The sequence below is a fragment of the Oncorhynchus kisutch genome, linkage group LG10 (genome assembly GCF_002021735.2).
Source record: "Oncorhynchus kisutch isolate 150728-3 linkage group LG10, Okis_V2, whole genome shotgun sequence".
Classification (NCBI taxonomy): domain Eukaryota; kingdom Metazoa; phylum Chordata; class Actinopteri; order Salmoniformes; family Salmonidae; genus Oncorhynchus; species Oncorhynchus kisutch.
Window position 1 is genome coordinate 9,939,114 of NC_034183.2, and position 18,544 is coordinate 9,957,657.

The following is an 18,544-nucleotide window of genomic DNA, read 5'->3' on the forward strand; positions in this document are numbered from 1 at the left end:
CAGTAGGAAGCCACTCCCTGTAGATACAGAGAACTCAGCCCAGTAGGAAGCCACTCCCTGTAGATACAGAGAACTCAGCCCAGTAGGAAGCCACTCCCTGTAGATACAGAGAACTCAGTCCAGTAGGAAGCCACTCCCTGTAGATACAGAGAACTCAGTCCAGTAGGAAGCCACTCCCTGTAGATACAGAGAACTCAGTCCAGTAGGAAGCCACTCCCTGTAGATACAGAGAACTCAGCCCAGTAGGAAGCCACTCCCTGTAGATACAGAGAACTCAGTCCAGTAGGAAGCCACTCCCTCTACATACTGAGAACTCAGCCCAGTAGGAAGCCACTCCCTCTACATACTGAGAACTCAGCCCAGTAAGAAGCCACTCCCTCTCCTCTGGTGTAGAGTTCCATGAAACAGAAAGTCATCTTTGACACTGAAATGAAAGTAATCTTCAACACTGCCATTGCTTAACCTACGGGAGAGAGCACCAAAATGGCAGAGAATCAGAAACTGTTCTGTTGCTCCATCTGTCTGGATCTACTGAAGGATCCGGTGACTACTGCCTGTGGACACAGTTATTGTATGGGCTGTATTAAAGAAAGCTGGGATCAGGATGATCTGAAAGGTTTCTACAGCTGTCCACAATGCAGAGAGACCTTTATCCCAAGGCCTGTTCTAAACAGGAGCACTGTGCTGGCTGAAGTGGTGGAGAATCTGAAGAAGACAGGACTCCAGGCTGCTCCCCCTCCTGCTCTGTGCTATGCTGGACCTGGAGATGTGGCGTGTGATTTCTGCACTGGGACCAGAAAACAGAAAGCCCTCATGTCCTGTCTGGCGTGTCTGGCCTCTTACTGTGAGACTCACCTCCAACCTCACTATGAATTTCCTGCTTTCAAGAAGCACAAGCTGGTCAAAGCCACCACACAACTACAGGAGAAGATCTGCTCTCATCATGACAAACTGCTGGAGGTTTACTGTCGTACTGATCAGCAGTGTATCTGTATGCTGTGTACAATGGATGAACATAAAGGCCATGATACAGTGTCAGCTGCAGCAGAGAGGACTGAGAAACAGGTAAGACCAGAACAACTTGATGGTGACTGTTTGATGAACAAAGAATTAAAGATACAGTATAAACTAAGACTGTTTGAATATGAGATCATTGAAATTAAATCGATCCACAGCATCACAAATATGAACACAAACCTTGAGTATATATATTTTTATTTATCCTTTATTTAACTAGGCAATTCAGTTAAAAACAAATTATTTCATGCAATTAAATGTTTTACCTTTCAATAACTAAGCAAGTTGGTTAAAAACACATTCTTATTTACAATGACGGCCTGCAATCAACAACAGTTGGTTAACTGCCTTGTTCAGGGGAAGAACAACAGATTTATACATTGTCAGCTCAGGGATTCAATCCAGCAACCTTTTGGTTACTGGCCCAACACTCTAACCACTAGGCTACCTGCAACCCCGATGATGACCTACTATCGGCCAAACCCTAACTCGGACAACGCTGGGCCAATTGTGCATCACCCTAGGGAACGCCCAATCACGGCTGGTTGTGATACAGCCTGGAATCAAACCAGGGTCTGAAGTGATGCTTCTAGCACTGAGATACAGTGCCATAGACCACTGCGCCACTCGGGAGATATGATAACCCAGATTCTCCAAATGTATCACCATTTTCTAAAGTCAACCACCATTATCATTTGTTATCAAACACACAATCAGCTCCTCTGATTTGTGAATTGTTAAAACTATAATAATTCAAATGAAATGTCATGTTATTGGTCACACACATATTTAGCAGATGTTATTGGTGGTGTAGTGAAATGCTTGTGTTCCTAGCTCCAACAGTACAGTAATATCTAACAATTCACAGCAATACACACAAATCTAAAGTAAAAGAATGCATTTCAGAAATATTTCAATTTTAGATTGAGCAACGTCGGAGTGGCGTTGACTAAAATCTAGTAGAATCACATAACATTATAATATAATTTCATGCAGTAAATCCTCAATTTTAATACATATCTTCTACGGGCCCTATGTATAGTCACATGACTATACTATTGATCTACTGGACAAATAAAGGTTGATAGCTCATTGAAGAGTGATTCTCCACAGAGGCAGCTGGGGATGAGCCAGCAGAAGGTCCAGCAGAGATTCCAGGAGAGAGAGAAGGAGCTGAAAGAGCTCCAACAGGCTGTGGAGTCTCTCAAGGTGAGTGTTGTTGACCAGAGGAGACACACCATTTCACTTCTCTCCTCCATTCAGAGAGAGGGAGAGGGGCCCCTCTCCAATCCCACTGACCCCACTGTTGGGAACAGGCTGTCTGGACCCCTTTCAGAGAATAGACTGCGTAATGTAACTGACAGGATATGAACCCAGGTCTACTGCAGGAGAAACCAACATATTGACCGTTACACCAAGAGCACATTCCCTATTGGACCGAGGGCTGAATTTGATGTGACAGGCGTGGCTACCTCATCACATAACCTTGAGCAACCATGACTGACTCATGTCCCCTATACATTAACATGGAGCTCTCTCTCTCTCTCTGTCAAATGGGTTATATTGGCATGGGAAACATATGTTTACAAAACCTTTGTATTGATGTGCCATCCTGGATGAGCTGCAACTACCTGAGCCACTTGTGTGGGTTGTAGACTCCGTCTCATGCTACCACTAGAGTGAAAGCACCGCCAGCATTCAAAAGTGACCAAAACATCAGCCAGGAAGCATAGGAACTGAGTGGTCTGTGGTCACCACCTGCAGAACCACTCCTTTTTTGGGGGTGTCTTGCTAATTGCCTATAATTGACACATGTTGTATATTCCATTTGCACAACAGCATGTGAAATTTATTGTCAATCAGTGTTGCTTCCTAAGTGGACAGTTTGATTTCACAGAAGTGTGATTGACTTGGAGTTACATTGTGTTTAAGTGTTCCCTTTATTTTTTTGAGCAGTGTATTATGGCTGTGTACAGTGTTGTAACATGTCTTTGTCTCTCTCGTTCCATCACTTTTGCTGTAGTTGGTTGTGTGGGTCTGTGGTTATGAATGAGGTGCTGACAGAAAATCGTTGATGGATATTTAGAGAGCTCTGATCATATAGAGCTCTTATGGAACAGCAGCAAAGACTTGTCTTCAGAAGCTGGACAGAATCCAGTACATGGCTTTAAGGATATGTATTGGTGCATTTAAATCAACATCTGTATGTGTCTGACTAGTGGAGGCAGGTGAGATACCTTTGGATATACGACGTAATAAGTTGTCATTAGCTTATTGGGTTGAAAGGCTGTGAGGTTGAGCCTCCCACTGCTACTGTTCTAGATGACTGTTGGGAATATACTAGTAGACAAGGCAGGGGTTTTGGTTGGACAGTTGGAAAGCTGGCTGATGAGAGTGGTTTGAGGGAGTTGGAGGTTGGCCCTTCTGTGGTGATAGGGGATGTTCCTCCATGGTTACTCACAGATCCCGTTGTTGATCTAACCTCGGTAGAGAAAAGGAAAGATTGGTCAGAAGTCAGTGATAAAGGGAAACTGCTTGACAGTTGATCTGTTGGTAGTTGCCCTCCAGTGGAGGACGTACAACCTGTTAGAATTATAGTATGCTCAGATTCTCTGTCTATATTGAATAGTTTATCATCTGGTTTATCTAATAGGAGTGACCTTCTATTGGAGGTATCAATGTTAATATGGAAAATTGAGAGAATGGGTGTAGTAGTGAGATTCTGCTGGATCCCAGCAATTGATATTAATGTTCCACTGGGTAGAGGTTAGGCCAAATGTAAGATCAGAGCCATTTTGATAGATGTGTGGCAGAAGACATGGGACTCTGAGCATTTCTATGCCCTCCAAAGTAAGGTCAGTGGACCAAGATTCAAAGGTCAGATTAGGAAGGAAGAGGTGGTGTTTACTCGATTGTGTTTAGGACATTGTACATTGAACTGGTCATTCCATCTGGTTGGCAGCAAGTGAATGTTTTGTGTCTGGAGGGTTTTGTCAATGAAACGGTGGAGCATGTGTTGTTATGTTGTTATATGTATGTTGAAGAGAGGGAAAGATTGAGTGTAGGGTCATTGAGGTTGGAAAGGGATGAGGGGGGTTGGAAGGGATTTGGAGGAGGGTCTATTAGAAGTTAGTAGTGCTCTTTTTTATGTTCTCAGAAGTTCTGAGGTAGGTAGGAGGATTTAGAAATGTTGTAAACCATGATTAAACACTCCAACACTGTAGGTGGCGCCATACACATTTGCAAAGTTTATATGTCACGTGCGCCGAATACAACAGGTGTAGACCGTGTGTGTGTGTATGTGTGTGTGTGCAGGTAAGTAAAAAAAAAAAAAAGACATTTGAAAATAAGAGTAGCAAGGCTATATACAGACACCGGTTAGTCAGGCTTGTTGAGGTAGTATGTACATGTAGGTATGGTTAAAGTGACTATGCATATATAACGAACAGAGAATAGCAGTAGCGTAAAAGTAGGGGTTGGCGGGTCGTGGGACACAATGCAGATTGCCCGGGTTAGCCAATGTACGGGAGCACTGGTTGGTCGGGCCAATTGAGGTAGTATGTCCATGAATGTATAGTTAGAGTGACTATGCATATATGATAAACAGAGAGTAGCAGCAGCGTAAAAGAGGGGTTTGGGAGGGGGGGTGGCACACAATGCAAATAGTCCTGGTAACCATTTGGTTACCTGTTCAGGAGTCTTATGGCTTGGGGGTAAAAACTGTTGAGAAGCCTTTTTGTCTTAGACTTGGCACTGCTTGCCATGTGGTAGTAGAGAGAACAGTCTGGGAAACTGGGGTGGCTGGGGTCTTTGACAATTTTTAGGGCCTTCCTCTGCCACCACCTGGTGTAGAGGTCCTGGATGGCAGGCAGCTATGCCCCAGTGATGTACTGGGCCATGTGCACTACCCTCTGAAGTGCCTTGCGTTCGAAGGCCGAGTAATTGCCGTACCAGGCAGTGATGCAACCGGTCAGGATGCTCTTGATGTTGAAGCTGTAGAACCTTTTGAGGATCTCAGGACCCATGCCAAATCCTTTTAGTTTCCTGAGGGGGAATAGGCTTTGTCGTGCCCTCTTCACGACTGTCTTAGAGTGTTTGGACCATTCTAGTTTGTTATTGATGGGGACACCAAGGAACTTGAAGCTCTCAACCTGCTCCACTACAGCCCCGTCGATGAGAATGGGGGTGTGCTTGGTGCTTCTTTTCCTGTAGTTCACAATCATCTCCTTAGTCTTGGTTACGTTGAGGGATAGGTTGTTATTCTGGCACCACTCGTCCAGGTCTCTGACCTCCTCTCTATAGGCTGTCTCGTCGTTGTCGGTGATCAGGCCTACCACTGTTGTGTCGTCTGGAAACTTAATAATGGTGTTGGAGTCGTGCCTGGCCATGCAGTCGTGGGTGAACAGGGAGTTTTATTTTTTTTATTTCACCTTTATTTAACCAGGTAGGCTAGTTGAGAACAAGTTCTCATTTACAACTGCGACCTGGCCAAGATAAAGCAAAGCAGTGTGAACAGACAACAGAGTTACACATGGAGTAAACATTTAACAAGTCAATAACACAGTAGAAAAAAAAGGGGGAGTCTATATACATTGTGTGCAAAAGGCATGAGGAGGTAGGCGAATAATTACAATTTTGCAGATTAACAGATTAACAGATTAACAGATTAATTATCTGTAGGATAGTCAGTTTTACTAGGGTAAGCTTGGTGGTGTGAGTGAAGGAGGCTTTGTTGCGGAATAGAAAGCCGACTCTTGATTTGATTTTTGATTGGAGATGTTTGATAGGAGTCTGGAAGGAGAGTTTGCAGTCTAGCCAGACACCTAGGTACTTATAGATGTCCACATATTCAAGGTCGGAACCATCCAGGGTGGTGATGCTAGTCGGGCATGCGGGTGCAGGCAGCGATCGGTTGAAAAGCATGCATTTGGTTTTACTAGCGTTTAAGAGCAGTTGGAGGCAACGGAAGGAGTGTTGTATGGCGTTGAAGCTCGTTTTGAGGTTAGATAGCCCAGTGTCCAATGACGGGCCGAAAGTATATAGAATGGTGTCGTCTGCGTAGAGGTGGATCAGGGAATCGCCCGCAGCAAGAGCAACATCATTGATATATACAGAGAAAAGAGTCGGCCCGAGAATTGAACCCTTTGGCACCCCCATAGAGACTGCCAGAGGACCGGACAGCATGCCCTCCGATTTGACGCACTGAACTCTGTCTGCAAAGTAATTGGTGAACCAGGCAAGGCAGTCATCCGAAAAACCGAGGCTACTGAGTCTGCCGATAAGAAGATGGTGATTGACAGAGTCGAAAGCCTTGGCACGGTCGATGAAGACGGCTGCACAGTACTGTCTTTTATCGATGGCGGTTATGATATCGTTTAGTACCTTGTGTGTGGCTGAGGTGCACCCGTGACCGGCTCGGAAACCAGATTGCACAGCAGAGAAGGTACGGTGGGATTCGAGATTGTCAGTGACCTGTTTGTTGACTTGGCTTCCGAAGACCTTAGATAGGCAGGGCAGGATGGATATAGGTCTGTAACAGTTTGGGTCCAGGGTGTCTCCCCCTTTGAAGAGGGGGATGACTGCGGCAGCTTTCCAATCCTTGGGGATCTCAGACGATATGAAAGAGAGGTTGAACAGGCTGGTAATAGGGGTTGCGACAATGGCGGCGGATAGTTTCAGAAATAGAGGGTCCAGATTGTCAAGCCCAGCTGATTTGTACGGGTCCAGGTTTTGCAGCTCTTTCAGAACATCTGCTATCTGGATTTGGGTAAAGGAGAACCTGGAGAGGCTTGGGCGAGGAGCTGCGGGGGGGGGGGTGGAGCTGTTGGCCGAGGTTGGAGTAGCCAGGCGAAAGGCATGGCCAGCCGTTGAGAAATGCTTATTGAAGTTTTCGATAATCATGGATTTATCGGTGGTGACTGTGCTACCTACCCTCAGTGCAGTGGGCAGCTGGGAGGAGGTGCTCTTGTTCTCCATGGACTTCAGTGTCCCAGAACTTTTTGGAGTTGGAGCTACAGGATGCAAACTTCTGCCTGAAGAAGCTGGCCTTAGCTTTCCTGACTGACTGCGTGTATTGTTTCCTGACTTCCCTGAACAGTTGCATATCGTGGGGACTATTCGATGCTATTGCAGTCCGCCACAGGATGTTTTTGTGCTGGTCGAGGGCAGTCAGGTCTGGAGTGAACCAAGGGCTGTATCTGTTCTTAGTTCTGCATTTTTTGAACGGAGCATGCTTATCTAAAATGGTGGGGAAGTTACTTTTAAAGAATGACCAGGCATCCTCAACTGACGGGATGAGGTCAATGTCCTTCCAGGATACCCGGGCCAGGTCGATTAGAAAGGCCTTCTCCCAGAAGTGTTTTAGGGAGCGTTTGACAGTGATGAGGGGTGGTCGTTTGACTGCGGCTCCGTAGCGGATACAGGCAATGAGGCAGGAGGGGACTGAGCACGCACCCCTGGGGAGCTCCAGTGTTTAGGATCAGCGTGGCAGATGTGTTGCTACCTACCCTCACCACCTGTGGGCGGCCCGTCAGGATGTCCAGGATCCAGTTGCAGAAGGTGGTGTTTAGTCCCAGGTTTCTTAGCTTAGTGATGAGCATTGAGGGTACTATGGTGTTGAATGCTGAGCTGTAGTCAATGAATAGCATTCTCACATAGGTGTTCCTTTTGTCCAGGTGGGAAAGGGCAGTGTGGAGTTCAATAGAGATTTCATCATCTGTGGATCTGTTTGTGCAGTATGCAACTTGGAGTGGGTCTGGGGTTTCTGGGATAATGGTGTTGATGTGAGCCGTTACCAGCCTTTCAAAGCACTTCATGGCTACGGACGTGAGTGCTGCGCGTCTGTAGTCATTTATGCAGGTTGCCTTTGTGATCTTGGGCACAGGGACTATGGTGGTCTGCTTGAAACATGTTGGTATTACAGACTCAATCAGGGACATGTTGAAAATGTCAGTGAAGACACCTGCCATGTCCGGAGCACACGTCCTGGTAATCCATCTGGCCCCGCAGCCTTGTGTATGTTGACTTGTTTAAAGGTCTTACTCACATCGGCTACGGACAGCGTGATCACACAGTCATCCGGAACAGCTGGTGCTCTCATGCATGCCTCAGTGTTGCTTGCCTCAAAGCGAGCATAGAAGTGATTTAGCTCATCTGGTAGGCTTGTGTCACTGGGAAGCTCAAGGCTGTGCTTCCCTTTGTAGTCTGTAATAGTTTGCATTGTAGGTTGCGCCATGCACCTTTAACGTTGGTTTGCAGACCGCCATTATATCATAGAAGAAGAAGTTGGTCGTGTGAGGGTTTTGTGGTTCGTGAGGAGGGTTACTATTCTATTTTCGTTTGGTTGTTGTGTATTTTCTGAATTCATTTTCTCATGGTGGAGGGTTTGTTTATTGGTTTCCACTGTTTATCGGTTAGAGTTGAGAGGGGAGTAGGGTAGTTTGTTTGGGTAGTGTGATGGCCTCAATCAAGTGGAGAAGAAACGCTGTCACTTCCGTTGCGTTCTGGAGAATGGTGTGGAGGAATTTTTTATCATGGTCGGCGAACAGGTGGGAGCGGAACATATACACTCTGAATATCCAGAATGAACAAGGAGGTGGTTGTGGTAATGAAAAGGTGAGTCTTGTTGCCCTGCTAGTTACCAGTGTGATTTTTGTGAGGGGTGTGTTGGTGCTGATTTTGACAAGAGTAGTGGTGGCTAATCTGCCTCCGTTTCTTACTGTAATGGAATTGGCAGGGAGCAGGCCTCGAACCCTCGACCTTCAAGCCCAATGTCCAGAACCCTCGACCTTCAAGCCCATGACTGTGCTGCGAAAGCATGCCATGCGGCAGAGTCGATATCCAAGCTTATAAACCCAGGGTCGTTACATTACGTACAAACAGATCCGTAAAGAGTTGGTTAGTTTTGGTAAATTTACAAGTGGTTTTCGTTTCGTTCTCTCGGATAAGTGTCTCTTTTCGTAGGCAAGTGTTTATTTCTTAACAAACTTCAAGGTAAAACAGGGGGAGGGGTGGTACACAGGGTTTGTTTAGGGCAGACAAGCGCTACCAGCCGGCAGTGGGGGCTAGGACTAGGCTGGACATTTTTAACAACATTTCCTGATAAAAGTAGTTCATTGCATTCGCCAAGGAGCCCAGTTATATAATATTACCATATCTCCCAGCTGTTTGCCGTAGTTTTGAAGTAATCACGAAAAGGTCCCTTTTCACCCTGCCAGCTCCTATTAGTTGTATTGAACACTGTGACACCAACTCACCTTCTGAAAGTTCTATTCCCAGTCCATTGTTCTGTGTCACAATGTCAGCTTCACTGTTGTTATCAATGAGACCAGCCCGCGTTAACCTAACCATACAAACTGTGAGAAATAACGAGGAGCTCCCTCAATGTGTTTTGTGGGGGGGGAAGTGCTTTGTTAATGAGTCAATCAAAATTCATATAATGACACGTCCTGACCAAACATCCACAGCATGACGGTAAACTCAGGGAGTTCTTTCAGAACAGGGCAGAATGCTTCAGGAAACAGTGCTTCCACAGTGGAGAAGTAAGTCTGCTAGCAAGGCATTGTCATTTTATAACAGGTGATGATAAGAAGAAATAATACTATCTCACAGTAGTATATGTGAGTTTCTCTTTAAAACGATCCCCTGGCCTTGTACACAGATTATAGCTAACGTTAGCCAAAGCAAGCTAGATAGCTACTGATAGTGCAACCCTAAGTAACAGTACAGGTAGGGATGAAAAATGATCAGGTCTACTGTACATCTTACTGTAGAAATTATTGTTGAAAACAAGTCTAGGTTGGAACCGTTGCTGTTAAAATACAAGTCATCATTTTTATTCTGAACTGAAATAAACTGATTAAAGTGAGATACTTTTTGAGCCAAACACACACCCACACACAGTTCTGGGTTGCTCATCTCCAGCAGGAAGTGGTCTCCTGCCTAACTGAGAACACCCACACACAGTTCTGGGTTGCTCATCTCCAGCAGGAAGTGGTCTCTTGCCTAACTGAGAAAGCAGTAGATGTTCTGGTCCAGTTTGGCACCACATACCTCTGTCAGTCAGGATTCTCAACTCTGGATTACTTTTTAAACAGTACAGAAACAGTCTCAATGCTGAGCAGTGTTGCACTGTCAAACTGATCCCAGAACAGACATGCTTGTTGAAAACTTCAACCAGCCACACAGCTCTCATTAGGACTGTGTGTGTTTTCTGGTGTTCATCCGTGTGATTGTTTTTTGAAATATTTGTTTTCTTTAAATTGAACCTTTATTTAACTAGGCAAGTAAGTTAAGAACAAATTCTTATTTACAGTGACGGCCCACCCCGGCCAAACCTGGACGACGCTGGGATAATTGTGCGCCGCCCTATGGGACTCCCGATCACAGCCGGATATGATACGGCCTGGATCAATCAGTTTATTCCAGTTCAGAATAAAAACTATGACTTCTATTTTAACAGCAGCAGCTCTGATCTAGACTTGTTTTCAACAGTCATTTCTACAGTAAGATGTACAGTTGGCCTGATAATTTATCTGTACTGTTACTTAGGGTTGCACTATCAAAAAGCCTGCATATCTGTTCTGTTATGCATCTGTGTGATGTGATAAATCAATTTGTTCCAGTTCAGAATTAAAATTATTTATTGAATTTTAACAGCAACAGTTCCAACCAAGACAGATATGTCAGTTTTAAATGGGGGAAAATAAACATGAATAGCTATTTTAATTTCATTGTTATTTGTTTTTGTCTATATTGCATTTGTTTTAGGCATAAGGGAAATGAAATGTACTAATATTTACGTACAGTTGCATATCTTCCTAAGCTTGGGTCCCAGGAAAACACAGAATTTCTCATTTGGGTCCCAGGTTGAAAAAGTTTAAGAACCCCTGGTGTAGCTCATTGATTTGTAGCTCTGACGCAGGTGCTCCCTCAGATTATGAGCCTATCAAGTGTAGTGAATGAGGTATGTAGTACCCACAGAAGGAGAGCTATAAACCCATACAGTTTCTCTTTAAATATCCTAAACCTAACAATCAAATCAATCAAATGTATTTATAAAGCCCTTTTTACATCAGCAGATGTCACAAACTGCTATACAGAAACGCTAACCCCACATATAAACTATTTTAGCCTGAACCCTAATTCTAGGGTAGGGTAGCCTAGAACAAACTATTTTAGTAATAATATGTTAATAAATACCATTATAGTAACAAAATAATCCAAATACTCTCCAAGCATTTTGCACTTTTTTTGTGATTAGTTATTTTATTATTGCAAGGCAGAACACTTGACAAACAAGATACGTTAGTTTTATTTTTTAAATGTGGTTTAAACTGGGTGAACTAGTAACCTCTGTGAAAGTCCAGCAATTGGCGTGGGGCAGGTTTGAGACTGATCTCTGGAATTAATAAGAAAAACACACTTTATTTCTCAGCTGCCTCACCAATGTCTTTACGTGAATTAATAACTTTTAAATTGCGAAATATTTCCAATTGATAGCAGTTAGCTAATTATCTCGTATTAGTTCTGTGTTGCTTTTGGGAGAACAACACAATATTAACTATAGCAGGTATTGAACGCCAGTCAAATAATCACTAGTCAGATGTGTTAACCTCAACCCTAGTAAACATGCATTATGACATCATGTTAATATGTCATAGTGGGAGTAAACAGCCTCGGAATAGAAAATATGATGCATCTTCCAGCCCGCTAATAAATGACATCATGCAACCCTCACGGTTAGTAAATGTACCTCAACATGCCCCTCTCTTGTGGGAGAACGGAACAAGCTTTTGGCGGGGCTTGTTGAGTTGTGTAACGATTGTCCTCTTCTGACGAAGAGGAGTAGTAGGAAGGATCAATGTGCAGCGTGGTAAGTGTCCATTTTAATATATAAAACTGAACACTACAAAAATACAAAATGACAACGTGAATGAACAAACGAAAATCGAAACAGTCCCGTATCGTACAGACACAGGAAACATATCACCCACAACTCAAAAGTGAAACCAGGCTTCCTATGTATGGTTCTCAATCAGGGACAACGATTGACAGCTGCCTCTGATTGAGAACCATACCAGGCCAAACACAGAAATCCCAAAACATAGACAACCCACCCAACTCACGCTCTGACCATACTAAAACAAAGACATAACAGAACTAAGGTCAGAACGTGACAAGTTGGCTACTTGTACTTGACCTAAACTAATCTTAACTGTCTTATGCTGCCATCTATTGGAATTATTTTGCCACTACAGCAGTACTGAATAAAGTGTATATCCTTACTAAAGTTGTATTTACTCAGAATTGCAAAATATAAGATGTTGAAGTTAGTTTTTTTATGGCTGTTAGTGATCAAATTATGTATAGCATAACAAACAATGAAACTGATATAAGGTGACACAGGGATGCTGGCCTTCTAGGTAGAGTTGCAAAGAAAAAGCCATATTTCAGACTGGCCAACAAAAATATTAAGTTGGGAAGGCCAGCATCCCGGAGTCGCCTCTTCACTGTTGACGTTGAGACTGGTGTTTGCAGGTAGTATTCAATGTAGCTGCCAGTTGAGTACTTGTGAGGCATCTGTTTCTTAAACTAAACACTCTAATATACTTGTCCTCTTGCTCAGTTGTGCACTGGGGCCTCCCACTCCTTTCTATTCTGGTTGAGACAGTTTACACGGTTCTGTGAATGGAGTAGGACAGAGCGTTGTACGAGAGCTTCAGTTTCTTGGCAATTTCTCACATGGAATAGCCTTCATTTCTCAGGAAATGTAATAGACTGATGAGTTTCAGATTAAAGTTCTTTGTTTCTAGCCATTTTGAGACAGTAATCGAATCCACAAATGCTGATGCTCCAGATACTCAACGAGTCTAAAGAAGGACCGTTTTATTGCTTCTTTAATCAGAACAACAGTTTTCAGCTGTGCTAACATAATTGCAAAAGGGTTTTCTAATGATCAATTCGCCTTTTAAAATGATAACCTTGGATTAGCTAACACAACGTGCCATTGGAACACAGGAGTGACGGTTGCTGATAATGGGGCCTATATACAGTTGAAGTCAGAAGTTTACATACACCTTAGCCAAATTAATTTAAACTCAGTTTTTCACAATTCCTGACATTGAATCCTAGTAAAAATGTCCTGTCTTAGGTCAGTTAGGATTACCACTTTATTTTAAGAATGTTTAATGTCAGAATAATTGTAGAGAGAATTAATCATTTCAACTTTTATTTCTTTCATCACATTCCCAGTGGGTCATAAGTTAACCTACACTCAATTAGTATTTGGTAGCATTGCCTTTATAATTGTTTAATTGGGTCAAACGTTTAGGGTAGCCTGCCACAAACTTCCCACAATAAGTTGGGTGAATTTTGTCCCATTCCTTCTGACAGACCTGGTGAAACTGAGCCAGGTTTGTAGGCCTCCTTGCTCGTTCTAGGATTGATTTGCACTTTTCGCACCAAAGTACGTTCATCTCTAGGAGACAATACGTGTCTCCTTCCTGATCGGTATGACGGCTGCGTGGTCCCATGGTGTTTATACTTTTGTTTGTTCAGATGAACGTGGTACCTTCAGGCGTTTGGAAATTGTTCCCAAGGATAAATCAGACTTGTGGGGGTCTACAAGTTGTTTTCTGAGGTCTTGGCTGATTTCTTTTGATTTTCCCATGATGTCAAGCAAAGAGGCACTGAGTTTGAAGGTAGGTCTTGTAATACATCCACAGTTACACCCCCCAATTGACTCAAATTATGTCAATTAGCCTATCAGAAGCTTCTAAAGCCATGACATAATTTTCTGGAATTTTCCAAGCTGTTTAAAGACACAGTCAACTTAGTGTATGTAAACTTCTGACCCACTGGAATTGTGATACAGTGAAATAATCTATCTGTTAACAATTGTTGGAGAAACGACTTGTGTCATGCACAAAGTAGATGTTCTGACATGCCAAAACTATAGTTTGTTAACAAGAAATTTGTGGAGTGGTTGAAAGCGAGTTTTAATGACTCCAACCTAAGTCTATGTAAACTTCCGACTTCAACTGTAGATATTGCGCTACAATAGTAATTTACAACATGATAAATTTTATAATGGACACAATTCTTTATTTTATTTAAAAAACAAGGACATTTCTATGTGACCCCAAACTTTTGAATGGTAGAGTGTATATATACATGTACATACATACAAATACGTTTAATTAATTATATATATAAATATATATATTTAGATGAGTGGCATTGTCTTCCAAAGTAACACCTTAAAATATAAACACAGACACTGAAAACAAGCTTTTTAACATAAATCTGGCAGCTCTCAAAAGATCCTTTGCTTTGCTGAGGAGTTAGTTTTCAGGAGTGTGCTGCCTGCCTTCAGAGGAGTCTGTCTGTGAATACGGAAAAGTTAATGCCACACTTTTTATTATTAACCTTTATTTAACTAGGAAAGTCAGTTAAGAACAAATTCTTATTTACAATGACAGCCTACCAGGGAGCAGTGGGTCAACTGCCTTGTTCTGGGGAAGAACAACATATTTTTACCTTGTCAGCTCTGGGATTCAATCCAGTAACCTTTCGGTTACAATCCCAATGCTCTAACCACTAGTCTACCTGCCACCCTTTCACAGATGCCGAGTTTACGTTTACATGTGAGTCATTTAGCAGAGGCAGGTTGCCGTAGTAACGGATACTCCAGTGGGAAAAGACTTGGTTGGCTCATCCCAGGAAATATTGCCTGTTACTGGGGAGGGTGCACTGATCAGGGAGGAAGTTCAGGGGGGCAGACTGGGGAGGAGGAGGACGGTACGGTGCCAACGGAGGAGGAAGGGGGTGAGTCTGCGGAAGATGCCTTGTTTTCAGATGGCTCATTAGATCCAGAGCTGACAGCCAGTCAGGCCGAGGGCACAGTATATTTCTGGGCTCTGAGGGGTGGGTTAGGAAGAACTGGGAAGGAGTGTCACAAGCGGTGGTGTCGAGGCTGACGAAGTGGAGGTGGCTCCTCTCCCAAGCGGTGGTGTTGAGGCTGACGAAGTGGAGGTGGCTCCTCTCCCAAGCGGTGGTGTTGAGGCGGACGAAGTGGAGGTGGCTCCTCTCCCAAGTGGTGGTGTTGAGGCTGACGAAGTGGAGGTGGCTCCTCTCCCAAGCGGTGGTGTTGAGGCTGACGAAGTGGAGGTGGCTCCTCTCCCAAGCGGTGGTGTTGAGGCTGACGAAGTGGAGGTGGCTCCTCTCCCAAGCGGTGGTGTTGAGGCTGACGAAGTGGAGGTGGCTCCTCTCCCAAGCGGTGGTGTTGAGGCTGACGAAGTGGAGGTGGCTCCTCTCCAAAGCGGTGGTGTTGAGGCTGACGAAGTGGAGGTGGCTCCTCTCCCAAGTGTCATACAGAGGAAGGGTGCTGATCATCAACAACATGGCATCATTCTCCCTTTGCCAGAAACTGTCCATTCTCAACCTGCCCGGTGGTCTGCTTGTTGACCTGAAGAGCAATTTAGTAATTATTTTCTGATCGCGTAATAACTGGCTGAGGGTGGTGGTGTTCTGTACCTGCCTGTCCAGAAGGGGGACAGGACCTGGAGAGCAGGGTGGCAGTGTTCTGAATCAAAGTGGTTCTGAGGCTACTGTACCTCTCTCTCTCTTAACAGCACTCTGCACAGTCAGCAGTGGAGGACAGTGATCAGATCTTTACTGAGCTGATCCAATACATTGAGAAAAGGAGCTATGAGGTGAAGGAGCTGATCAGAGCCCAAGAGAAGGCTCAAGTGAGTCAAGCTGAAGGACTCCTGGAGCAACTGAAGCAGGAGATCGCTGAGCTGAGGAAGAGAAGCACTGAGCTGGAGCAGCTCTCACACACAGAGGATCACATCCATTTCCTCCAGGTAACTAAACTGCCTTGTTACATGTGATATGAAATTAACTTCATGTGAAACTATTCATCTCAATCATTATGTTGTCCCCCCCCCTCTGTCATCCCTCCCCCCTCCCCCCATCCCACTCTCCCCCCGTCCCTCTCTCCCCCTCTCTGTCTGTCCCTCTTTCTATCTGTCCCTCTCTCTGTTCCTCTCGCTCTCTGTCCCTCTCGCTCTCTCTCTCTCTGTCTCCAGAGTTATCAGTCTGTCTCCAGTATCAGTGTATCGTCAGACTTACCCAGCATCGTTCTCCGTCCTCTTCAGTACTTTGGAGATGTGAGTAAGACTGTGTCTGAACTGAGAGAGAAACTAGAAGACTTCCTTAAAGGAGAATGGACCAAGATCTCCACTACAGGTGTGTTGAAAATAATAAGAACATCAACTTTAGACCATTGAAAGTTCCCTACTAGTCATATACATGTGGAATCTGGTATGATGATAACATTCCCTCTCTCTGTCAATGTGTTTGTGTGTCTGTAGTGAATATAGTGGATGTTGTACTGCCTCCAGAGCCCAAGACCAGAGAACAGTTGTTACAATGTGAGTCTCTTTACTGTGAAGTAACTAACAGTCTCTTTTTACTGACACTCTGAACAATCCCTCTCGAAATATATAGCAATAGTAGCTCTAATCAAAGACTGGGTATCTATCTGACTCCTCATATTTCTCCTCATATATCTCTGCTGTGCTCTAATCAAAGACAGGGTAGATACAGTATCTGACTTAACTTATTGTTCTAACTCCCCTCATTGGTCTCTGCTCTGCTCTTCTACCAGATTCCTGTCAGCTCACACTGGACCCAAACACAGCACACACAGATCTCTCTCTGTCTGAAGGGAAAAGAAAGGTGACCTATACAGGCCAAGTCCAACCATACCCTGATCATCCAGACAGATTCATCAACCAGTACCAGGTTCTGTGTAGAGAGGGTCTGTCTGGACGCTGTTACTGGGAGGTGAAGTGGAGTAGTTATGTTATTACAGCAGTCTCCTATAAAGACATCAGCAGAACAGAGACAGATAATATATTTGGATACAATGACAAGTCCTGGAGTTTACAATACTATAGAGGTAGTTATTGGTTCAGACACAATAACGTTGAGACTAAAGTATCAGGCCCTCAGTCCTCCAGAGTAGGAGTGTACCTGGATCACAAGGCAGGTACTCTGTCCTTCTACAGTGTCTCTGACACAATGACCCTCCTCCACAGAGTCCAAACCACATTCACTCAGCCCCTCTATCCTGGGTTTCATCTCTGTGGTACTGCTGAGCTGGTTAAACTGTAGTAGGGTCCACATAGATTCTAGTCATGCTGGTGTAGTCTATAGCTGAGCTGGTTAAACTGTAGTAGGGTCTACATAGATACTAGTCATCTACATAGATTCTAGTCATGCTGGTGTAGTCTATAGCTGAGCTGGTTAAACTGTAGTAGGGTTTTTTTCTGACGATATTGATCTTTAGAGATTTCCTCCATTTGAAATGCTTTGTATTAATATTTAATGAAATGCAATGTTTTAATCTTGTACATTTCCATGAATCATGATGTCTGGTGTTGATGTATATTGGTTGTCATTCAGAACCATTGATATGTTTTCTCGTTTGGTTCTCTGTCTCTATGTATTTTTCCTCAGTGGAACAGATAGTAACTAAACTATATGGACTAGTTTCCCAGACACAGAGTAAGTCTAAAAAGAATGTTCAATGTTGATTTCCAGTAAACTGACTCTAAATTTGGCATCTGTCATCCTCCGATTCTGCTCAGTGAAGCAACATTAAACCTGTCCAGCAGGTGGTGCTATTGACCAAACAATAAAACTAGCAGATATCTTGACTTGCCACTCAGTTTATCAGTAATGTTCAGAATAGTACTTTAATATCATTGGAGATTGATGGTCTTTTTAATCCACTATCCAGAGTCAAGAACAGATGAAGTTAGGTCTGCTACTGTTCAGTGATTAAATATGACTTATGGTGATGGGAAATAAAAAATACAACACTAAACTTTATCTAGTAATAGTTTTCCTTTGTTATTTATTCCAAGGTGTGTCTTTAACTTGTAAATGGATTGTGTGGAGGTGAGCTAGTGGTGTGGCTGATAGAATAGAATGAAAAGGGAGGAGGGGAGGAAGAGGGGAGGAGTGAAGGGCTGTTAAAGAAACCAGATGAGGAAGAGAAAGATGTTCAGTGGAAATACTGCCTCTGTTCCAAATGGTTCCTACGTAGTGCACTACGATGCTTCTGACCAGGTATAAAGTAGTGTTCTACATAGGGAATAGTGTGTAGATGTATTACAATATCATGCTTTAGTGTTTTGGCTCAAAAAAAATATTAGATCTCCACCTACCCATTTCATTGCTGTCATCCCCCAGTTCTGTTAAGACATCCTCTCATTGAACTGATAGTCCATCCTGGGCGTTACTATGGTTCTACATACAGTATCTGTATTGATAGTCCATCCTGGGCTTTACTATGGTTCTACATACAGTACCTGTATTGATGGTCCATACTGGTCTTTACTATGGTTCTATATACAGTATCTGTATTGATAGTCCATCCTGGTCTTTACTCTGTTTCTACATACAGTATCTGTATTGATAGTCCATACTGGGCTTTACTATGGTTCTACATGCA

At 43.6% G+C, this 18,544-nt stretch overlaps 1 protein-coding gene across 2 annotated transcripts; it reads left to right on the plus strand.

The window, feature by feature from the left end:
* Window positions 1-391: 391 nt before the first annotated feature.
* LOC109897722 (tripartite motif-containing protein 16-like) lies at window positions 392-17,914 on the plus strand. 2 transcript variants are annotated; one of them, XM_031833065.1, is made up of 6 exons: window positions 392-1,065; window positions 2,131-2,226; window positions 15,651-15,884; window positions 16,110-16,269; window positions 16,395-16,454; window positions 16,691-17,914. In XM_031833065.1, exons 1-6 carry the CDS (start codon window positions 484-486, stop codon window positions 17,197-17,199), a joined length of 1,641 nt encoding a protein of 546 aa, XP_031688925.1. In that variant the 5' UTR covers window positions 392-483; the 3' UTR covers window positions 17,200-17,914. The 2 variants fall into 2 exon arrangements, with proteins under 2 accessions (XP_031688925.1, XP_031688926.1); XM_031833066.1 differs by having other exon boundaries at window positions 453-1,065; window positions 16,179-16,269.
* Window positions 17,915-18,544: the final 630 nt, after the last annotated feature.

Bases quoted from the DNA above. Each gene is read 5' to 3' on its own strand.
- LOC109897722 (XM_031833065.1), top strand. From the start codon at position 484: ATGGCAGAGAATCAGAAACTGTTCTGTTGCTCCATCTGTCTGGATCTA. The intron at 2,227-15,650 runs GTGAGTGTTGTT...CTCTCTTAACAG, and splicing joins AGGCTGTGGAGTCTCTCAAG to CACTCTGCACAGTCAGCAGT. The intron at 15,885-16,109 runs GTAACTAAACTG...CTCTGTCTCCAG, and splicing joins ATCACATCCATTTCCTCCAG to AGTTATCAGTCTGTCTCCAG.